Below are 25,053 nucleotides of genomic sequence, written 5' to 3' on the forward strand. Positions count from 1 at the left end.
TTTCCGTGAATCTTTTTACTATTTTTACTATTTACACATTTTTCTTTCTCTTTGTTATTGAAAGGAAAGTGTTAGAATGATACTTTAGTCGTTATTTTTATTATTTTATTTTTTAGTCGTTTTTTGAAATAGCGAGGGACAGAAAATGCTCTGGGGGCAGATTCCCCTCTGCCTACAAAATGATGTCACGGCTTAAAAGCCCCATAGGCCTTCAGAGTGAAAATAAATAAACATAGCCTTCATAAACGGCTAGTGACGTTTAGTATTTCATAATATGGTAAACTATCCAGAATCCAATATGCGAGTGTAGAGTGTAGAGTCTCACGTGCATAAAGGATAGTTTACCTTATGAAATACTACTTTATAACTAAATAACTATAAATACACTTATAACTAATAACTAAACGTTATTAACAAGTTAACAACCGTCTAACGTTGTTATTAACGAGACTTGAGTCATGGGCACGCGAGATTCAGCCCAGCTCTGACAGACAGCTGTGTCACCTACAATAAAGATAACAAGGACAGCCAGACGACGTCACGAACAATCGAAGTCGGTTAGCGCGAATCACTTCCGCATGACGGACGGTGACAGCACCGTTGAATCCTTGGTATTTCTACTGTGACCCGGAAGGAAGGCCGGCTGCTGTGCTGGTGGTTGTTGTTGCTGGGGTGGGGATTTTAACTTTCTCCCTGGATGGTAAAGCATAGTGAAAACCCGCTAATGACAAAACTACTATTTATGTCATATTGATAATGATGGAGTCGTCGTTGAGCTTTGGAATAAGTGACGAAACATGTTTGGCAATATCCTTTTTTTGAGCGCTCCATTGTTGTGTCACGTTCTGGTGTTTTGTTTTTTTATGTGCTTTTTGCTTGCCGTTCGCTAACGTTAGCTTTTAGCTTCCCGTACACGGTTACTAAGGTAGGTAACGTTGTTGACGTCATTCAGCCGTGGCAACTTAAAAAACGTTATTGTATTTAAATACGTTATGTCCTTTAGTAAATATGCCTTTGATGAAACTCAAATAGACTATTCGTGGTTGTGTTGGAGTCGGAGACTGGTTCTTGAATAACTGTGGTTGCACCGTGATGTAGCTGTACTAACATTACTAACCATGTCATAATTATACAGTGATTGTCAACCTTTTCAATTTAAGGACCACTACTTTGATATGCATTACTAGGCCACGGACCCTCATTTGATAAGATCATTGTATCTATAAGACTCCAATCTATACAGTAAAATCCTCAGAGTTAATGTAACACAGAGTGTACAAATGGGACGGAATGGACATTTGGTTCCTAATGAAAGTGTCAGTCATTTAGCTGCTGGGGACCCTGTGGAAAGTCTGGAAACCCCAAGGGCCTGTTGGGGGGTACCCAGACCCCATATTGAGAACCACTTGTTATATTGTGTAGGCATGTTGTGACTGGCCACAGTGTTTCTTTAACATGCCATCTATGGAGGTTGTTCTCAAAGTGGGGTCTGGGGACACCCAAGGGTCCTTGAGGGGGGTTCCAGCCCACGGGTCCTTGAGGGGGGTTCCAGCGTCCCCGGCAAAATAGCATAAAAATGAATTAGCTCTCAATGTGCCACAATGCAACACATTGTGAGCTTGCAGTCTGAAGGAAGCCAAACCAAAATAAGTTTTACTCTTATGTACCTGTACAAAAATATGTAACAATAAAGTACAACCTTGAACCTTGTAAATCTTGAATAAACATGTTAAATATATATCACACATCTTGTATGGGGGTCCCTGCTCCCTGGCACAAAATAATTTAAGAAGGTAGTCCGTGGCAAAATACATACCGGTATTCATTTTGGGGTCCTTGGGGAAAAGCTTGAGAACCATTGAGATCCATGTGACTTTCCAGTGCCACAGTGATGCTGTAAGTCTGTAACATGCCATTAGCATGGCTTGTTGCTCCTTTCAGAAACCTCTCCCTCCGCTATACAGCATAGCGGAGGTAGAGGTTCCGAAAGGAGCTAGGCTTGTTTATAAACTGTTACCACTTCAGGGTTTCTTCACCACCCAGCCAACCCATTTACTACTTATACAATATATGCAGTGTTTTGGTTTGGTTCATTCATGGTTCTTTGCTTCTGACGATGAATCCTTGATTGTGATGATGTTGATTGATGCACACTGTAAGAGGCGAGGAGCTGAGGTCAGGCCACAAGGAGCCCAGACTACTGTCGCTGATTGAGCGCAGCGGAGAGTTTATGTAAGTATTAGGCAAAATGGGTGGTTGGATTTTAAAGGAGTAGTTGACCTAAAGAAATGACTTGTTTTCTTGTAAATTACACCTGTGGTTCTCAAACGTTAACATTTCAACAACCCAATTTAACTCTGGCAGTATACAAATGGAACTGTGGAAGTATACTATCAGAGTGACTTGCAAGGGTCAATTTAGAGCCCACTCGAGGAACCCTGAGTCCCCTCATGGAGTCCCTGGACCCCACTTTGAGAACCACGGAATTACACACCGAAGAAGCCCTGAATTCATGGTGATTTGTTTTGTAATTTGATGTCTGGCAGAGAGGTCCGAAAGAGTGTCCTACAGAGTCTCCTACTGAACGATAACCCAGTCATCAAAGTATTGCCTTAGGAATGCCACAAAAACAAAAGAATCTCAGTGAATTCAAGGCTTCATGGGGTGTTTAATTGATAGAAAATAATACCGTAAGTATTTTTTTGGGTCAACTACTCCTTTAATCTGCTTTGCTTCATGTGGTGATGGTGGTACTGTAGATGGAACTTGTGAACTCTCCTTGGTCATGCCTGCATAGAGTTTGGTTAATGCAGAGTTGCAGACCCTCCTCCTGCTTATCACTTCTGTACTTTGCTTCTATTTTGCACTGTCATAGTTTGTTATATTTCAAACAAGTAGGTCTTTGTGTTTTCCTTTCTGGTTTTGGTGTTCACCCTGGCTTTCTGCTACTTGATATGTTGTCGTCATCTGTGTTAATGTGGTATCGGTGCTGAGGAGGGGTAGGGTAAGAATGCCGGTTTCCCACAAAACCGTGCACAATTGCAAGGTTGTATCGAAGCATGGGCTTTCATTGTACAGCTACTATTGTGCTTGCTGTTAAGCTGTCCTGTCTGTAGTACTATCAGATGAAGAAGTATTGCATTTTAGAAGGCACAGTGCCCTGGGTCCTGTCTGAAATGCAAGTTGCATAGTTGGGCAGCTTTGCCCAAATATGGAAATGACTGATATCATAGATGACTGATGTCATAGACTGGGCACATGACGTCTGAGAGCCTCATGAAAGCCTCCCTCTTTTCTTGTTACAGCTCATATCAGTCAGGAATTGACTGCAGACAGGTGCTATATGTCTGAGGTTTTTCTACTTTCTAATCCTCCAGGGCATGATTTCCGTTTTGTTGTGATGAGAGTAATGGTTAAAGCTCACTTGCCAGTAGGTGCAACGAACCATTAGTGCTGTTTGCATTTGTAGCAGCCTGTGCCAAAGCTGGGTAGAGAAAGAGCGATTAGCCTCAGTGCCAGCCAGCATGCTGCCCATTATGCAGAATTCCACCTCTCTGTCCTAGAGTGTAATGAGACTCACATGAGCGCACAAGCTCCCTGCTCAGCTAAGCTAACTGCATTAAAACCGTACACACCAAGCTGTGCTCCACTTGGGATGAACGGAAAACGGGACATAAGTCTCACACAAGCAAGAATATGTCAAGGTTTGAGCGGGGCGGGCGCTGGATTGTGAGCAAAGCAACTCACCTTGGGGAGGGGAGGTAGACTTCTGTTGCACTCGTAAAGGCTGACTTATAATGTACATAGTGGTTCGCTGACTTCACACACCGAAAATTGATCTACAAGCTCGCAATGCTTCGTGCTGCAACACGTGAGCTTGTAGATCGTCTGTTTTTGGTGCGCCACACTGTGCACAACTGAGTAGTACACTTCAGGCAGGCTTGAGTCAAAGTAAAAGTAAATTAAATTACATTGCTGAATAGACTATGTATTTCATAGCTCAATTTCATAACCATTGGTCCTTTGGCACCCTCAGTTACCCTTGAAAAACTGTAGATAAAGAGGAATACACACCTGTGTCGGGACAGGTGCTGCTGCTGATTATGGCTGCATGCATACTAACATAAACTAGCTGCTTGCTCCAGTCTTGATGAAAAGTGTTGAATTATGCCAACGTTTCAATTTCTGTCATCATCAGGTCAATCGGCACTTGGCAGAAGTCAAAACGTTTTCATAAGAAACGAGAGGCTGGGAGTAATGCATCTGTTTTATTTTTCTTTCTATGATAAGTTGACCAGACACATTTGGTCAAGCACAGCTGAATCATTTTCCACTCAACTCAACACAAGACCTCCTGCGAAGCAGGAGGGAAGTGTGATAGTGTTGCGCAAAAACTGACGCTGTGGCCCTGGCTCCTACTTGGTCATTGTTAGAGAGTGAAATATGACCTGTCCTACATCAATCGGTGTCACAGATTTGAAGCTGTTAATTGTGATAACGCTTGGGCCAAGTTAATGACCCAAAGCCAAGGTCCACCTAACATGGCCGTGATGGCCCATGGGGCAGCAGTTTGGTGTTTAATTGGGTTTAATTTTCTGCATGGAAGTCTGCAACTAAATTGCGAATTCGAGTATACAGATTCAGAATGTCTTTGGATAGTCGGTTGTTATTGTGCATGCAGTTTTTCATAAGCCTTCAACAACAACAGCAGTATTAGGGAGAACAGCGTACCTCTTAAAGCTCACATAAATGCTATTAATTATAGAGGGAACATAACCTGAATGTTGGACTAATATTGATCCATGTTACATCTCTAAGGTTGTTGTTCTAATGCACTAATATTGACCGGTTTGCATGAAATCTCCATCATTAAAATTGTATTAGATGGGCTGTTATAATAAAATACTCTACTCTTTGCTTTATGTTTTAGATCAATTGATTGATTTGCCTAAATGCTGTAGAAGAAAAATATTTTCTTGGAGTTTAAAGCTGTAATGTTAAATGGTACTCTGTTCTCTTCTCATTCAGACTGGGTGTTTTGGCCAGCCCAGAAGCTGTTGTGTCGTGTCCAGTACCTCAGTTGTCTATACCCATCAATAGCAATTTCCTAATTGTTCGGGGTAAGTACATGAATCTTGAAAATACATTTCAGGAAGAACTGTATAGTTGTAGCTTCTGGTTAAAAAAAGGTCAAACTAATCAAATGATAATCATAATAATAATATTCTGACTAGTAGAGATGTTATAGGTTGAGGTATTCCAGTCATGCATGTTTATAGAGTACTGTACAGCCCACTGGCCCTCAAAAGCCTGTTGGCATTATACGTCACATTCCTTAACCTTCCGGCATGGGCCTGTTTGTTCAAGGTCACTGCACAGCAGTGTAGAAGTGGTGATCAAGGGGATCGGCATGTTTCCTTTTGTTTTTTGCAGACAAAATTTGAAAGTCAACATGTCATAATAAGAGCCTATTGGAATCTGTTCAAAAGGAACCGGTTACTCCCACCACAGACCTTTGAACTAACTGCATGCCCAGTTTGGCCACTCTTTCACACTCTCTCCTTTTTCCATTCAGAGGCTGAAGAGGCTCATCTTATTGACTTGCCTGCAAACAGTAAGTGCTTACCGGTACTTCTTTACCTCTGTTTTGTATGGCACATTTGTTTGTTTCGTCGTTTGTTTTCAAATGAAAATCTTGCTGGAATTCACAAATGTGTCATGTTCCCAGTGAGGCAGAGACTTAAGGCTTGTATTGTGGAAACAGAACAATGCTCAAACATGGAATGTATCGTAACAGAGCTCTCGTCCAATCCGGCTACATTTTTAGAGCATGCCTGGAGCCAAATGCTTGTCGACCTCTTTATTTAGTAGCAGGGGCTAGTCATGGGTTGCCACAGCAATCTGGAGGCATGTTGAATTGGTTGTCTGTTAAATCACCTGCCTTTGTATTCTACGGACAGTCTGCATTTCTAATGCGGCTGCGTTAGTCCGTGGAAGACATGGTTCCATTTGTTTTCTATGCGTGTGACCGTGTGCATCTGTGTGTCCGTCCTGTCCGTGCTACTCCAGCTTGTGTGCGGATACGGGTGCGAGGGGACAGAGCCCCCGAGCTGCTGCTGGAGCTCCAGGACGATGAGCGCACAAACACTTTCCTCTCCCAGGTGAAAAGGGCCAAGCAACGAGGTGAGCCTCCAGTATCATTCACTGCTCCACCACACCTGCTGCATTAATTATTCACCTGCTCATCCAACATTTATTTACCAAGGGTGGATTACACCACTCACTGATTTCCTACTGTATGTGTTGTTGTCACCCACCCACACAACACACACACCCAATACAGATGCACAGTGTTTCTCTCTCTCTCTCCTTTCCTTGCCATTGTTGCGGTCAACTCTATTCTTTGAACGTAGCGCTACCCAGAACGTAGCGCCGCAGTGACTGCAACCGGTGTTTTGATAGTCCACTTCTCCTTTTTCCTGTATTTATTTTGTTGGGCTTGTATCAGATTGCCTGGGGGAACTGAAATTGATGGTGGTAGCAGTTTAATACACTCGCGCTTTCCTGTTGTGGTATGATAGCAAGTACATGATGTACTGCAGTGGTGCTCCTGTTGTAGTGTTTTGACACTTTATTTCTTATTTAGTGTTTTGATGCTTTATTTCTTATTTGGGAAGATTATCTTGTTGAACAGAACTTGAATATCATGAGCCTTTGTTTACGCTAGAGCTTATTGGCTTAATTTATCCAAAATCCAAAGCAAAAATTCCATTGGAAGTCCGTTATAGGAACCCATGGCGGATGTAACTTCCGTGTTAGCCTACAAAAAGACCAATTTAAAGCCTCTATACTCAAGTTAATCAGGGTCCTTGAGGGGTCTATACTCCTCCTTTTGTGTCAAATCTCTGCGCCACAAATAGCAAATCTACAAGCTCACAGCCTTTAGATCTACTGTATGACATGCCCAGAATAGTGATGCCAGGGTTCATATGGTTATGTGTTAATATGACTAGAGACATTTCTGCCTGGACAAATACATCCAACTTTAGACAATGGATGAATGTGCTTGTGAGGTTTGAATACACTACCTATACACTTAGTGCCAACCAGTTGTTTGGACTCACTGTGGAGGAAGTCTGTAGTAATATCCGACTGCATTAGAAGTATTGCATCATAACTGCTTTATGTCAGGAAGCTACTCGCTGCATGGCTGCCACTCTGTTCCGTGAAGCCACTGCCTTCACTAACAATAGCATGTTGTTCTGGGTGTTGCCTAACCTTTATCTACACGTATATAGTGTTTTGCATTGAATAAACGTAATGGAAACCAGAGGGAAGACACGCTAGAATTAGAAAATGGCTACATCATCCAACACATTAACGCCTTATTGTGAGAGCAATTAATTCGTTGTTAATGTTATTCACTGTATTCACTATCTTTGTGTTAATTTAAATCCAGTTGTAACTCTCTGAGAGCATAAAAAGAGTTCTCAGAATGCTGGTGATTTGAGTATGTGTACTATTTTAATATCAGTACTGCTCCAGGAATAATGACACCAATTTACCAGCTGTACTATGTTTTGTGTCTCATTTTATTTGCACAGTTATTTGCACAGTACCTAAAGTAATGGAGCCCCTCGCTCCAGCGCCCCACAGGGGGCCTGTCCCCATTCCACCACAAAGAGGAAACAAGATGGCTAACTCTGTGGCGTCTTCTGGAGCCAACCCACCTAAACCCATTAGTGCACTGCCTCCCAACATCAACAACAGCACTACAATGAACCAGACAGGAACAACAGGTACATTGTCATAGATAGAACTGAAGTTTCGCCCCCAAAACGATAGGGCTCCCTCTTCTTAGAACGGACAAATAGTATATTTATCTCAATTTACCTCAACTTCAACTGTATTTTGGCATCACAAGTTTACAGGTGTAAAAGAGTGGGTGAATTTATGGAAGTAGAGTTTTGTTTGTTGGAGTTTAAAAAATTAGAGGCATTCCTGTTCTTTTTGGCTTTGAACTGCAACAGCAGAATTGCTTTGATAGCCTAGTTAACCACTTTCTCCCAGAATGCTTTCTCATACAACAAACAGTGCTAAATGGCCAATCTACAAGCTCACAGCATGGTGTGATGTGATGTGTTGTAGTTTTGGGTAAAATTGGCATGTAAAGCAATTGTTACATTTCCTACGATCTTCTATGTGCATATGTGTGTGCATCTCATATCAAGATGACAGTTTATCTTTAGTCAAGTAGCACAACATCACACCACTGAACTGCGGTCAGAAATTGGGCCATAGCCCACTGTCTGGTTTCCCCATGGCTTTCACAATTTTTCTCAAATACATCCTGTGCATATCATCGCCCTGCAGACACATGTACAAGGTTCCTGTTGCAAAGGTTTGGCCAAGACACATAACATTGCTGGGTCTGACCTAGGACCAATGTTTCATTGAGCGATTGCCGTTGGGTCTCTAAACTTCTGCATTGATGTCAGAGCGGGACGTTTAAACAACTGTTCATTAATACAAAAATGAATGCAATGTTCCGTAATTTTCTTTTGTTTTAGCTAGTGTTGTAGTTTCACTTTGGTAGTTTTTGCAGACATTAGTTTCAGTTAACAATACGTTGTTTATTTTAAGCTATTGTTTTTATGTCTTTACTTTTTGTGCTAATATTTGTTGAAGATAAAAATCTTGACATATCATATGCGTTGATAATATGATTTTTAGACAGGCTTTTCACGGTTTAATCTCCAAATGTTTTATGTTATCCAGGGGACAGTCAAGACCTAGCTCAGTCGTTGGTCTCAGACTTTGGCTTTGAGGAGCACTCTGTCAAAGTGGAAGAGAAGAAGAACCAGCAGAATCGTCTGGTGGCTTCCAGGGAGCCTCCCCCTGTCCCTCCTCTACCGCCTCGCAAAGGCTCCTACATTCCCTCCAACCCTCTGCCACCCCCACCAATCCCTAAAGACAGGACCTCTTCCATGCAGGGCAAAGACAACTCCTTGATCACGCCTGCCAAACAAGAGTGAGATTTGCCTCTCATGATAGCATGTCGATTCTAACCAAATCACAGGATAGTGCCTGATTGGGTTTTGGTTTCTACTTTCCACATGATTTTCCTGTTTGTTTTCTTTTTTTCAAATAGAACCTTATACTGTAACATAATTACATATCTCGGGTAATCCTATCCTGAATATTGATTTGCTTAAATCCGAACACCCATAGGCTTTGGGAGCGAGGAAAAACTGTGACCAAAAGGCATAAAACCTTCCTGGTCCAGGCAATCAGGCTGGGTTTGATAAGTAAAATGCCTTTATTACATTTGGGCTAGAGACATTAAAATGGACCAAGGCGTGTCGTGTCGGCTTGCGCGTTCTTCATGTTGTCTGTTGAGAATGTATCAAACATCTTTGGTTGAAATTATGATTTCTTAACTTTATTTTAAACATATATATTTATTTTTAAATTATCGTAGCATCAGATTTGATCGTGTGGATAGGCCTCCATCGTGGACCGACAGTCCCACCACCAACAACAGCATAAGGCAGGCCATGTTCTCCAGCCAGGCAGGCCAGAGAGAGTACCTGATCAAACACCGTCTGGCCAAGAAGGAAAAGGAGTATGTAGACATACAGCACTTCAGGTGAGTAGCAGAGCTCTTCTAGAATGTATTCTCCTGTCTAGACTTGATTAGCATTTTAAATGGCAGCTCCTGTTACAACTCTGACTTTGGTTAGCTGAGATTTGAATGACTGCAGGCTGGTAAATTTCCATAATTATGCTTGTTCCAGATTGTGAAAACCTATGTAACACTTCAACCAGGGCCTGTTTCACGAGACTTAGATTGGGGATTAAGCCAGGATTTATCAGCTATTTTAGCTTAATTTTGGATCAGCCATGAATCGGTTTCATGAAAGCTGAATTATCTTGGCCGATTAGCCTAGCCAGTTAACCTGGATATGTTTAGCCAGGACTCCACTGCCTTTTTCTTCAAGTTTTGTGAACTAGCTGTTAGTCAAATGACAAATGACTCCAATCGTAAACCAATACATTTTTACACAGTAAATTCAACACCTATGTTTCTATATGGACTTATTTTATTTACCCTGCTTTAAAATAATATGCAAATAAATAAATACAATACGATATAATCAATTTAATTATATTGCTGAAATAGTGTGTGACCATGAATCATAATTGTTTCACAATGACTCCTGTGATATGTCATTGTCATCTGTTATAGGCACACTATAGTTCATATTGTTGTTTAGATGTTTAATAATATATTACAGAAGTTCTTAAGCTTATAAAAAATGGCAGACAATGTTTAATCAAGTTAGCGATAAGCGTAATATCACAGCCTGTGTTGGTGTGATTATTCTATAGCATCACAGCACGACACCTGTCTGTTTTTCATGTGAGGCTTGCGTTCCGTCGCGACCCGAGAGAGAGCCTTGCGGGGGGCGGGAGGGCGGGAGAACGCCGCACTGGTCTTTGGTTCCATGATAAGTCACGATCAAGGAATCTACGATCGACCTCTTTTAAAGGAATACGTGAACGCACATTCAGCCTGGCTTTACGATCCTGGCTCGACAGAGTTTCTCCTTCGCAGCCTGGCTTAGCTTTAGTGGGATAAACCAGGCTGTACGGAGCAGGCTTTGTCAAACCTGGATTTGGCTTAAATCCCGGATTATTTAATTCTGCTTTCGTGAAACAGGCCCCAGAACTGTCTTTTTTGGGCTATTGCGTCACATTGTATGCATGCATCCTTACCGGTGTGGACGTTTCTGCTGTTATTTCAGGTTCTTCACGGGTACGTGGAATGTGAACGGCCAGTCTCCAGACAGCAGCCTAGCGCCCTGGCTCTGCTGTGACCCAGAACCTCCTGATGTTTATGCTCTAGGGTTAGTAGGATAAAAAATATGTTGTTGCTTCGGTCAGAAACCTTGTATGTCCAACAACTGCACTTTCCAGGGAATAGAAAGAAGACAATGTCTTCTTCTGTGACACTCTCATAAGACAAAGTAGGGCATTAATTAAAAAGATACAAAGTTGAAGTATAGAGAGGTTTCTACCCATCAGCAATGATATAAATGATAAAGAATCTTGTTTAACCCATTAAGACTGGGAACCCCTATACCTTTCAATCCGGGAATCCCTTTTAGGGTTGTTGTTGTTGCTATGTACAGTATATAGCAACATTTCTTCTTTTTTTCTTTTTTTGAATAAATATTTGAAAACTTCAGGTCAAGATTTAGAAGGCGTTTTTAGAATAGGCCTCAGATCTAAATGGGTTAAACACTTAAACACTATATTCTTTATTGACCTGGGTCTCCCAGGGGACTCTACTCCCCCCCACACTATGTTGTTGAGCTTGTAGATCAGGTGTTTTCACTGAATGTTCACCTATTTTGGATGCTGAGGTCCATTTGGTTAAATACCATTTAACATTTGGCTTGTATACTTTCGCCTTCAGTTTTCAGGAGTTGGACCTAAGCACGGAGGCCTTCTTCTATTTGGACTCGTCCAAAGAGCAGCTTTGGGTAGATGCAGTAGAGCAAAGCCTGCACCGCAAAGCCAAGTACAAGAAGGTGAGTTGAGAGAAAGACTTGTATAAATTGTTACTTCATCCAACGTTAATGGCCCTGCAGTGTTGAACCAGTGACCACAGCACTTTGGCATTCAGTCTAGTGAGAGCAATGTGGACAGGAATGTTCTCTTTGTTTCATTATGTCTGCAGGTCCGCACCATCCGACTAGTGGGTATGATGCTAGTGGTGTTCGTCAACAAGTTGCATAAGAACCATATCAAAGAGATTGCCGCAGAACACGTGGGCACGGGCATCATGGGAAAAATGGTATGTTCAGCTCATTTGAGCACTTCGGTTCCTCCTGATCCCATTCACATGTATTTGTCTCACGAATGTGAATTTTGACGTTTCTTATGCCGCCTCTCTTTGCCTGCATGAAAAGGAGGCAATATTTAAATTAGATTTTTAAAATAAACAGAGAGAAGACTTTTTCTTAACCTCATGTATCCTTTGTTGTAGACTTGTAGATTGCTATCACCCCCCCCAGCGAATGCAACCCTGTTAATATAGAAATGCTAGAGCGGTCTGTGTGACTGTCTTGCAGGGAAACAAAGGTGGTGTGGCAGTGAGATTTATTTTCCACAACACCAGCTTCTGCTTTGTTAACTCGCACCTCGCGGCCCACGTGGAGGACTTTGAGCGGCGCAACCAGGACTACAAAGACATCTGTGCACGCATGACCTTCCACGTGCTGGACTCGCCCCCGCTCAGTATCGTCAAACACGAGTGAGTTCTTAAAAGTAGAACAGCCTCACCAGGTTGATATTCACCTTGTGTTGGCCCTGAGTGTTATTCTCTAATAAGTAATTGTTTCTACATACAAAAGAACCCTTGAATACTTGTTTTCTGGAGTTTTCGTTGCTCGTGGTACCAGCATAACTGCAGTCCTGGTTTGCTCTCTTTCGCAGCATTTTTATTTCTTTCTATTATTACTTCTTTCTATTGTTTTAGAGATTCTTATTTCCGTGGTTGGGGGCATGCGTACAAGTGGCTAAATATGTCATTTTACACAGAATAAGCCCATTCCCAAGATACAACGCAACCTTTCATGGTTAGATGTGACTTATGGGGGCTAGAAGTGTTTCTGTAAATGGCAATAAAGAAACTGCTGGCTTATTGTGTCTAAAAATACATATTTAGCCACTTGTACGCATGCCCCCATGCGTACGCATGCCCCACATTTTAGCACGGTAAACGTGATCAAACAATAGAACGAAGCAAATGAAAACATTTTAACACTCACCTTTTCTTTTCTCTAATTATAATCTAAAATATGAACCCTTGTTGTAAAAAACCAAAGTTGTCCTTTAAGGCAGACAAGAGTAAATACATTGAAAATCTAGCAGAAGTTGAAAAATTTAGTAGGCCACAAAGATAACAGAAACTGAAATAATTATAGAGGGATGCAGTTGACAAACAACTAAGAGACCAGCAAGCAGGACTTTTTATATATTTTTTTAAAACCTATTATAACGGCTGTCATACCGGCTCTCCAGACAATTCTATACTAAGATTCACCGTTTCACTTCGAACCGAGGTTTGATTTTTTAGGTTATTACAGGGCTGTATTAGATAAAGATGCCTGTCAGATTCTCAGGCTATGGTGACTCAAACATTTGCGCACAGATTGATAAATGCAGAGCATTGCTTTGAAATGACCGCAGCACCACACGCCCACTCTTCTCTCGTACACTCGTTTGATAAATGAGTGTCATTGTGTGTTGGTGGTCTATTCCCCCTTTGGTGCTCGGAAATAGAGCAGAGCTCTGAAAGGCACGCCGTCAGATTTTGACGCAGCCATTTGTCACTTCCAGTTAAACTACAGTTATTGAAAACAATAGCTGCATTTGATGACACATGCGTCTTATGCTTTCTATGTGTCAGTGCTTTGAAGATGAATTGTGCTGCACTGTAGCTGTTGTTGTTACCCTAATGTTTTAGTAATGTGGTGTGTCTCATGTGTGTTTCAGTGTGGTCATCTGGCTGGGGGATCTCAACTATCGACTGTGTGTGTACAATGCTGATGATGTCAAACAGCTCATAGCCCAGAATGAACTGAAAAAGCTTCAAGAGTTTGATCAGGTGATAACCTCCAATGCTGTTAGAATTCCAAAATGTTGGTTTACCTTGACATTTTAAATTTTTTAACCTTCATTTAACCAGTAAAAACCAGACTAGAATCTCTTTTATGAGAGAAGTGGGTCCCGGGACCCATTATATTGAAAACCTAGCAACTTCACTACAATGTATATTTACCGGCTAATATTATACCAAGTTCAGTCAAGTACAACTAGCTACTTTCTCTACATGAGATGTCATGATTCTTCTTCACAGGAAAGCTGCTTTCTAGATATACTAATATGTAAATATCAGAAGTTGTCCCTTATCTGTTGCCCTATATTTAACCTCCCAACTGCATAAGTGGATCTGCTCCAACAGTAGAACCTTACATTCGTAATGAGTGCAGCTCCCAGATGTGAACCTGTGTAAAATAGCACATTGCTAGAGAAAGACCAAGAGTACTGAGTCAACCATCTGTAGAGAAATAGAAATCTTCCCATACACGTGGAGAAGCAAGGAAAAGCTGTCGTGCAAACACCAACAAGTCTTGTTGTCTTTTGACTTCCGCATGTCATATATTTAGTGTTTGTAATCTCTCTGTTTCCTCTTTTCATTCTGTGTTTAGTTTGAAAGGGCTACAAATAAAGGAGTTCCTCTTGTCTGTCACACTAAATAACACTTGTGGAAATATTTGCCCCCATTTTTCATAAACAGCTGAACATGCAGAGGCAGACCAAGAGGGCCTTCACAGATTTCATGGAGGGAGACATTAACTTCATACCCACGTATAAATATGATGCCAAAACGGATCGGTGGGATTCCAGGTAAAAACACAAATAAACCCACAAAGACACAGACTTACTCCAACAATACACAGTAAAATCTGTGTTCATTCAACCTTTTGTAACACTGAGAGCATACATTTGGTTACATGCACGCTCTCAGTAGGGATGTGAAAAAAAATCGAAAATCGACTCGAAAATCGATCATGCTCACGGCGACTCAAAAAGTACGAGTGGAAAATCGAATATTTTTTTATTATTCATTTTTTTATTCATTTTCCCCCAAAAAATGTTTTAATCGCTTCAAAAACGTTTACATGATAATATGTAGGAGCGTCAATGTAAGAAATACCCGTTTCGTTTAATGGCTACAGAGATACTGTGTACCGATCTGCATGATTTTTGGACAACATCTGTAACAGGGCCAGTCACCAGCCACTGAGGAGAAACGCTGTTTCAGACAGACAGATTTTTGGAAAATTATATGTTTGATGTTTCCCTTAAAACCTGCACTATCCACACCTTTCACACAGATTTAATTTCTTTGCCAAATAGTTACTATATCGATTTTCAATCATTGAATCGAATCGTATCGTATCGCCATGAATGAACCAATATCGTCCATGTATCGTATCGTCAACCATGTATCGTGATATGTATCGAATCGCTATTAAAATGTATCGTTACACCCCTATGCAAGACACTTAACCACTAATGCTCCCCTTCCATTCACTCATCAGAGCAGCCATCTGCTGGGTTAAGCAGTAAAAGCATGTTACACCTCGCCAGGGACATCCCACTTACTCCTTTCTTTTCCCTTAGTTAAAGGACCACTTCACCTCTGGGACAACCAGATCTTATTTTATTGTTGTTTGGGACAGCAAGTGTTGATCGTGTCCCAAACAACAATAAAATAAGATCTGGTTGTCCCAGAGGTGAAGTGGTCCTTTAATGTCTCTGCCGTGGAGACTTTAAACTGACACTTATTGGGAAAAAAAAGAAAATGCCTCCACCATACATCATTACATCAGCCTCAGCTGTATGAACCTGCTTTTGAGTCTGTGGTTGTTGTGGTGTCCAGTGGGAAATGCCGCACTCCCGCATGGTGTGACCGGATCCTGTGGAGGGGTGGCAATGTCAAGCAGCTGCACTACCGCAGCCACATGGAGCTAAAGACCAGCGACCACAAGCCTGTCAGCTCAGTCTTCAGTGTTGGGGTAAGACCATGTGGTCCAGTTGGACTGGTTTGAGAAGCTGTGTATCATGGTTATTGTTTACTTAAGCAAGACAAAAGTGTGTGGCAGGATCACGAAAACTGATGAACTGCACAAACATTCCTGCAGACGTCATCAGGGTTGTTATCGTCTGTGTGCGACAGGTTAAGGTGGTGAACGAGCAGCGGCACAAGAAGGTGTTCGAGGAGATTGTTCGTATGATGGACAGAATGGAGAACGACTTCCTCCCATCGCTGACTATAACTCAGAGAGAGGTGTGTGTGTGGGGAAAGCCACAACGAAACATACACACGCATATACCCCACAGTTTAATGATCTGCTTTGTCTAGTATTGGATTACTGTCCACCCTACAGTTTTATTTTTCCTCATTAGATCAGGAAGAAATCAGAATCCATTGCACTCCCAGCCCAGGACATAATTCACTTGGGGACTGTGTTTAATGTGAAAAATAAATGAAAAATACATTTGCTTTCCTCTCTCTCCCACAGTTTAACTTTGCGAATGTGAAGTTCCGGCAGCTTCAGAGGGAGCGCTTCATCATAACTAACGATGGCCAAGTCCCCTGTCACTTTGCCTTCATCCCCAAACCCAACGACCCACAGTATTGCAAGCCTTGGCTTCGCGCTGAGCCCAGCGATGGCTTTTTAGAGCCCAGTGAGTCCTTTTTCATCCTAATGAGCCCTCACCACCTTGTCTCAGTGAACTTTCTCACCAGTTCACATTTGATATTATTGTTGAGTCAACAAACAAGAGTCTAATGGTGTAGCACTTGCCCTCGCCTTGATGTCCTAGCAGGCTTATGCAAAGGCTAAAATGTGATTTAGATGGCATGTTATGTAGACAGATGCCAGGTCATTTGTAGACCTGGTATCCCATGGTGTGTATAGTTTCAATGTACAGATTATATATTTGATACTGTTTAGACTGATGATAGGTTCTTGGTTTACCTATAATCCTAGATTACTATTTCTATGTATTTGATGTACCTCGATGTTTTCCTTGCTTATCGCTATTCCTTGCTTGTCCTATGCGCATTGCACCTGTGTAGCTCAAGTTAACTTTGATGCAATGTAGTTGATGATCACTCAGTAAGGTGAGATGCTCTCTTGTCTCTTCACCTCCCTTCCCCTCCTTCCAGCTGAGACCCTGGAGATCTATCTGGAGGTGTACGTCAGCAAGGACTCTGTCACACTGCTCAACTCCGGGGAGGACTCCATAGACGACATCCTGGTGCTGCACTTGGACCGCGGCAAGGATTACTTCATCACCATCACTGGCAACTACCAGCCCAGCTGCTTCGGCACCTCCCTGGAGACACTGTGCCGCATGAAGAAGCCCATCAGAGAGATCCCCATCACCAAGCTCATTGACTTGGTGAGAGCCATCGAATCCCCTGTATTGCAGTGCGGTAAAACACATACAACACCACACACGTGTTGGATAGGATTGGCACTCGCACTGCGTGTAGAACGGAATGTTACGCATTATGCCCTGGTGCTCACATTGAATGGAGTTGAGGTTACTGCATTTACCCTCTGTTGAATGTGTTTACAACAGAGGTATCACACTTTAAAATGTTAGACCATGGGTCTTCAACAGGGGGTCTGGGACCCCTAGGGGGTCGTCAGAGTTACTACAGGGGGTCCTCCAAATCTTTGAGTGATAGAAAGTTTTTTTCTCCTTTTGTCCTGGTGTCCATATTCGGAGAACTTTAGCCAAAAATAGCAGATCTAGCGCGAGGCGTTGTGAGCTTGTGGATAGGCTATTTTTGGCAAAGAGCTTTGGTTTAGAGGTGAAAAAGAGCAGACTAAGTACAGAGTGAAAGGTCAAGTTTATTAAGTATTGACAGTTCAAGTGGTTAAATATCTGAAAACACAAATTGGCATGAATCCAAAATCCAAATCCAAAAACGATTGTGCTGTCAAACGATGAAACTATATGGAATATATGTAAAGGTTGTGGGGGTCCCTGCTTCATCTTTCTCTCAACTAAGAGGTCCTTGGCCTGAAAACGTTGAAGACCCCTGTGTTAGACTCTTAATAGTGACTGACAATCGAAAGGAAGTGTGAGTTGGTCTACTCCTCTCTGCTTACAGAAATCCAGTTTCTGCTCTATTCACTACCTGATACACTTTTTAGGCACATGTGAGGGCTTGTTCACTCCCTCAGGGTAAACTCAGCCAAAGAACAGGTCTTTATTTATAGAACATTGTTTCAACCTGTGACCTGTGAAAATTAACATGTGGAATGAGGAAGTTGCAACCTGCATATGAGAAGGGGCTTCCTAAGGAGTAGGGAAAACTGACTAAGGTTTGCCACAGCTCACTTTGGCTTGTTGCATATTATGCAGTAGCATAATAGTTATTGCATATCTCCGGTATGTCTCCACACACCTCTGTCTGCTCCCACATCGCAATTTCAAAGATTTCCTATCAATCATCATTGCAGTGATTTCTCATTTCTGCTTTTACCTTTCCATCACCCTGCTGATCTGGTGTATTTGGGAGAAATGATTTACCCTGCCAGCATGCCATGATCTAACTGCTTCTCTTATTCTATGTTCATGCACAATATGATCTACTTAGTTCTCTCTCTCTCCTATTGTTTTCCTTTATCGCCCTCTCATTCCTTTCCAACTCTTCACTGTGGTTGCGGTCTGCTTGGTGTTCAGGGAGAGGACAGCTTCTCGGAAAAGGTAAAAATCACAAGTATCGGAGACCAGCTTTTATCCATTACATGGCCGAGGCAACCCTGCTCTCATCTAAAGCTATAACTGCTTAGAATGATTTTCCTCGGCTTTTTTTCCCCCTTCTTTTATTTTTTTCTGAGAGCGTTAAATTGGTCGTTGGCTATATCAGGTTATATCAGGCGAGCATTGTTCCTGCCATCGCTGTACTGCTCGTTGGTCCTCAGTTTGATACATGGTGGTTATATCAGCCGATATATCTGAATAACTGTGTATTCCTGCAGGCAACCCGTCAAAAGCTGAATTATGCTATTAAATACCAAGTATAAATCATAATCCTGCAGGAAGTCTCAGACCACCAGCCTATAGTCATACTCCCTGTCTGTAGACTCCATACACATGCTTTTTGTATGTATGGATCACCACCCATCACATCTATCTCTCTCTCTCTCTCACACACACACACACACACACACACACACACACACACACACACACACACACACACACACACACACACACACACACACACACACACACAGAAGCTCATTTCACAGCAGGTTACCTGCACAGCACCTGTGCAGTGTGCACATGCGTTTAAGGTTAATGAAAAGTTCAGCTAAACTCGAACTGCCGCATTAAGCCTAAATCCTCTTCTGCCGTCCATAACTCAGTCCCTCACTGGCCTGTGAAACTGAATCTCTGCATGAGTAAACCTGCTTCTAAATTGCCACTAGCCTCCATTTGTCGTTCTCCGATAATTCCATGCATATACTATATTAATACCGCTTCGATTCCTGTTCGGTCATATGTTTCCTCTCCAAGCTGTGCTATACTGTGCCTGGCTTTAACGAACAGTCTCACTTTAGAGTTCCTTCTGCAACACTAATGTATATCTGTGGTCCACTGTCTCCCACTCCAGTTTTCCCCGTCTGCGTGTGTAACCCTGCTGCTATGGGGTTTATTTTTGGCCCCAGTCTCTTGAGTTCCCAGGGATCCATTTGCAGAGGCAAAAAAGAATGTGATATCCAACGGCTCATAGTGAAATGGCTCCCTGCCAAATCCCCAGACCCCACAGATAATCCGGCCATCCTCGCTGACCTCACCACTAATGGATGAAATGTGCAGTGCCATACATAATTGTCTTAGTGGTCTCCGTTACAGTTTGATCACTTTAATGTCTTTACCTGTCCATTGGATCTCAGGGAAATAATCTAATCAGTTCTTAAATCTTCCATATAATTTGTTTAATTTTAATATCCAAGTTTATCCTCTTGAGTTTATTTTTTACTCTTTTAAACAGGAGAGTGATTATGTCTCATATCATGCGCCTTATGTATGTCTTGTCTCATATGAAAACAAATGCACCTTTGACTTTTGACAACAAAAATGCATGTCAGATATGACTTAGATAGTTTCAAGGCCTTGTGTTGTGATTTGAAGATTATAGATACATGTTGTCATTGCTGACAGAGTGACATACATTCACAGACAGCCTCTTTACAATAGTTTCCCAATGACTTTGTGGCTTCTCGTAATAAACATTGTATAATATGCTGGCTGTGTTTGTACCATCAGGAGAGGACCAAGGTGAACTTTTTGATGTGTGCTGACAGTGCTCTGAGTGCTGGGACAGAGGACAAACCTCTGAAGATCCCCAAAGAGGTTTGGCTTCTGGTCAACCACCTCTTCACCAAGTCTTGCCAACAGGTGAGTGATTATTGTCGTTATTTAGGCATGCTTATCTTGTAGAAGTGGCATGCTCTGGAACAGTGACCAATGCTGGCTACACACTAGAGGATTTTGTAGACCACAGACCTGAATTTTCACATTTTAATTGTAAGAACGCACACACTAGACAACTCAGTCAAAATGCAGGACCGCACCCGAGTAAATTAAACAATTGCACTGGACAATTCCAGGGACTAGAGAACAGAGATCTCACGTTAAAACCAAATTATCAAATGTGTGCAATAAGTCATATATCTATGTCTGTGTAATGAAAAGAAATGCAAATCTTACTAACACAAAGCTGTAATCTGTCTCTTTCATTGTGCTGGAACAGGCTACGCCTCACTTACAGATGGAGAAGAAATGTTTTATATTAAAACTGGGATTGCTTATATTGTGGTTAATTTATTACGGCATTGCACTTAGGGGGAGAGATATCTAGAAGAGTGTGGTGCCAGCATAATGACTTTTCACTCCTTTATCAAGGGTAGGTCAAGATGGCGGCTGACAATTACAGTAGCTGTCAACATGCCTTAGGTTTTGTGACAAAGGTTCTTGAAGGCACAGCGCTAAATGTTTCTCTGCTCATTGCCTATGTGTTTGTCTGTGGGTGTGCCATCTAGGAGGATCTGTTCCAGATCCCAGGCCTACAGGAGGAGCTGCAGAGTATAATCGACTGCCTGGACACCAGCATCCCAGACTCCATCCGTATCCTTGCACACAAACTAAGGCACTCCCATTGGCCCAGATTCACTGAGGCTACAGTGGAAAATGTGTCATGTGTCAATGCTGTCATTGAAATGCAGACAGCAGATACTGGGTTACAGCCATACAGTACAAGAGCTGCTTCCAAGCCGATCATGTACAATAATATTATCGTAATAATTACAGCAACAATCTGTAAATACATTAATGGACACACACACGCACGCACACACACACACACACACACACACACACAGAGGATGGTGTTTTCCCTAACAGTATGTCTAGCTGGATGTAACCACTCTGTGGCGGAGGCTCTGCTGATCTTCCTGGAGGCCTTGCCAGAGCCTGTAGTGTGTTATGAGCTCTACCAGCACTGCCTGGACTGCTCCCACGACAGCCGCCTGTGCAAGAAGGTGCACACTTCTCCGTCCATCTCTGTCACTTAATTTAATTTGACATTTAAAATGACATTTTAAATACTTTTTATTAGCACATGCATTCCATAGGGCAGGGGTGGGCAACTTTGATGATATCGAGGGCCACTATATTTCCACTTTCACTCCAGAGGGCCACATTGCATATTGCTACATCCTACTTTGTCATTCTAGTAACTCATACAAAAGAAGCAAAAATAGCCGATCTACAAGCTCAAAACGCATCGCAGCAAAAATAGCCGATCTACAAGCTCAAAACGCATCGCGCTGCGATGCGTTTTGAGCTTATAGATCGGCTATTTTTGCTTCTTTTGAATTGGAATCCTTAATTATTCTTTTTTTCTTTTTTAATTGGAAACCTGAAATATAACAATATGATTTAATTTCAAACGCATTTAGTTATATACTCATGTATGAACCTAAATACAAATACATTGGACATAAAAAAAAATACATTTTATTACTACTATACTAGTCATTAAGCTACTAATATAGACTGACGGAATTAAAGCAGGTCATGTTTGGAATTGTAACAGCTGAAATCAATAATATATCAGTATTCCAGTATTAACCTGCGGGCCGCATTAAGTGAAGGTGAGGGCCGCATGTGGCCCCCGGGCCGCCAGTTGCCCATGTATGCCATAGGGCATTCCATCATCAACTTGAGATGGGAATTGTCCCTATAGAGTTAAAACAAAATATTAACTTTGCACTTTTCCAGGATCATGCTGTGCCATGAGAGTGTATTCAAATGGATTTCCTCAGTTGCATATTAAGTGTTTCTCTCTGTCCTCTGATGAACAACAGCTGATCTCCCAGTTGCCTCGCGCTCACCGCAATGTGTTTCGCTACTTAATGGCCTTTCTGAGGGAGCTGCTCAAGCACTCTGCCAACAACAACCTAACTGCCAGCCTCATAGGTATGTCTGAGCTGGCTGTATATCTTTGTACTGCCTTGTATTTACAATGAAGTACTCAAACTTATTTCTTATTGTATGATCAGTGAGTAAAGCTTTTTTTGATTTGTTCAGGGATGATATGCTGAACAAACCTGTTCTTTAAAAAAAGGAAAAATACATTCTGAGGATTTAATCCACAACATGGACATGTGGACATGGACTTAATAATGAGCTGCTCCACTGAGCTGGTTGTGTTATTTTTTCCTGCTAAATGAAATCACCCTGACAGTTGTTTGATAGAGGGGCAGCCATTATTCATTCACTTGCATGTCCCAGATTTGTCAGCCAGTCTAGGGATTTGTACCATTAACCTTTTGATCGCATGCCCAGATCTTAAATTTTTAGCCCGTCGCTGGCCCACATACAAACATGACACTGTTTGTGTTTCACTAATTGATGGCATAGTTGTTATACATTTATGACGCAAGGCTGACAAATTAAAGGGATCATTTGCAGTGACAGGAATGTTTACTCCTGCGGTTAGGAAAGGCCGCTGTTAGTTTCATACCATAACTTGACACAGAGGAGGACATGTAACAAACTGTAGTTTGTCATTAACAAATGTAATCTACCATGCACTTTCTTTGCTTTTAACTCATGTTCTCCTGTTTCAGCAACCCTGTTCGCCAGCCTTCTCATCCGACCACCGCCTAACATGGTGGGCAGACAGTCGTCGCAGGACCGGCAGAGGGCCCATGACTTTATCCTTGGTTTCATCATGGCGGGAGACGAGGAGTAACGTGGGACAGGGGTCACGTAATGGGTCTTGAGGGGAAGGCCTTCAGAAAAAGGCCTCTAGGATTTTTCACGGCACTCATCATTCCCCTTGGTACATGTCAGCCTTTGGAGAGCAATGCAGGTGTTTTGCACCTGCTAACTTACACATACTTCATTGTAATGTTACCCCAGACCTCGTTGTGATATTTCCCAGTGAAAGCTGGCATCACCTGACCAAGACCCAGAGCTTCAATTCTGCTCACAGTAGGGCTGACGGTTTTGGTCATACCCGTGAAATGTTTGAACTGATGCTGAAGCACTTTTTATCGACTGATGAGGATCCATGTCTTCAAGACTTTATGATGTCCTTACTCTCTCCTGACCCATCTAGGTGCTCATGCCAAAATAACACCTTAATAGTGAATAGGTTTGAATGTACAGTAAGAACCGTATGTATACGTAGATACTTAGTGAATGACTTGTCACACTAAACAAAGGAACTGTGCATTATTGGAGCTAAGCTTCAAGGGACTCATTGCACTTTCAGAAACCAGAGGATCAGCATCACACAAGAAACAAAGAGAACATAGTGAAATGGGATGATTGACTTGAAGAAAAACACCAAGGATGATCACCTTTTTAACAAGGTGAAATATGACAATCGGCCATTTGGGAACAGTCATACTTAAGGGGCGATAATAGAAAATGTGTGAGCATTTCCAGTGGACAAATCCACTGTATGATAACTGATGTTATTTATATATGTTTGTTTGATCAAACTTTGGCATCATGTTCATGGTTTTGTTTCACCCCCTCACCATTTTGGACGTGCTTCTACAGCCTTGTTCCGTAAAAGTCCATAGCTGTGAATGTTTGCTGTGATTCTGTGTAGCTTTTCAATTGTTAGGCTTACGATGAATTACAAACAGGTCTCGGCAAGACACTTAACTTCACAGTCAACCAGAATGGTGAAAGAGTCCCCCATTGTGGTCTTGTGATTTCTTAACTGGTGTAATATAGTGTTCCTGTTGACTTCTTTGGGGTGTTCTGTCTTCTCATGGCTCTTACAATGACTAAGTGGATGGTGCAAGTTATGTATGTCTTGGTGTCTACATGTGTGCGTCCTGTTTGTCATATGGGCGGTACTGTCAATATCTTGATGTGTTTTACAGGCTACTCCTGGCGTGTCTCTGTCATTCTGCAAGCATAAGGGTCACGTTCATTGTTTTTATGGGCCTGCATAATGCCAAGTCTCCTGTAGCTTTGTATGATGCAGTGCTAATAATGGTTCATTACTCGACAGGACATAACCTGCTTTTGTACACCTTCATATTTTTGTGCCACAGAGTAAATAGTTATTTTTAGTTTTTCATTCGCTCTGGTTATTGAACAAGTGACTAACGAACACTACATTTCCTTTGCTATTCAGACTTAATATGCCTAAAATATCTTATTATGTGACACTAGTCTACTGTGCATCATATCTCCTGCCAGCTTGTCACCCCTGAATAACCTACAAGTTTACTTATGAGACACTACAAGATCTTCAAAGGAATCTCTCTTTGGGTACAATGGGAACACATTTTGTTTGTGAAAATTAAAGCATTTAAACGTGGATCAAGCCTTATAGGTCACCATTGGGCTGCAATTGCTCAATGTCATGTAGCTTTGCTGCCTCATTGCGGTCTGCAAAGTAATTTCCCCAGATTGGCATGGTTAAGCATTGCTTGGAGCAGCTGTTATACTTGAGTGCAGGCTAAGCTTTGCCAAAAGCTGACATTACCTCAAAGGAAAGGTTTTGGGTACGAATTCAGGCAATGTGCATGAGCAGCACAGCTACTCACAATCATATATTGTGAAAATCAAAGGTGTCCCTAGTATAGACCATATCCACACTGCATCCATTTTGGTCTTACTTCATACACAGGGGCTGGGATATAGCAAAGGGACCGCTTTGTGAATATGGTCTATGCCTTTGTACCATCTGATGTATTATAATGGTCATGTCGTTTATCATCTCATCTCTTTATGCCTGGGGTTTTGGGTCTGTTGTATTAAGTGATGTTACATTATGCAAAGAAAAACTTGCACACCTGTTGTTTTCAACTTTTAAGATTTTTTGGTACTTTTAATTTATTTAACAGA

At 41.9% G+C, this 25,053-nt stretch overlaps 1 protein-coding gene across 1 annotated transcript; it reads left to right on the forward strand.

The window, feature by feature from the left end:
* Positions 1-681: 681 nt before the first annotated feature.
* Positions 682-24,998, forward strand: ocrl (OCRL inositol polyphosphate-5-phosphatase). The gene is made up of 22 exons (XM_080746231.1): positions 682-2,232; positions 5,029-5,120; positions 5,576-5,614; positions 6,070-6,183; positions 7,605-7,799; positions 8,779-9,031; positions 9,482-9,649; positions 10,809-10,910; positions 11,483-11,597; positions 11,747-11,863; positions 12,141-12,322; positions 13,567-13,678; positions 14,372-14,481; positions 15,521-15,656; positions 15,818-15,928; positions 16,164-16,329; positions 16,814-17,049; positions 19,939-20,070; positions 20,715-20,799; positions 21,085-21,212; positions 22,041-22,152; positions 22,806-24,998. The coding sequence occupies exons 1-22, from the start codon at positions 2,147-2,149 to the stop codon at positions 22,928-22,930; spliced, it is 2,916 nt and encodes a 971-aa protein (XP_080602357.1). The 5' UTR covers positions 682-2,146; the 3' UTR covers positions 22,931-24,998.
* Positions 24,999-25,053: the final 55 nt, after the last annotated feature.

This window comes from Nannobrachium achirus, assembly GCF_963921795.1.
Source record: "Nannobrachium achirus genome assembly, chromosome: 17".
NCBI classification, from domain to species: Eukaryota; Metazoa; Chordata; class Actinopteri; order Myctophiformes; family Myctophidae; genus Nannobrachium; species Nannobrachium achirus.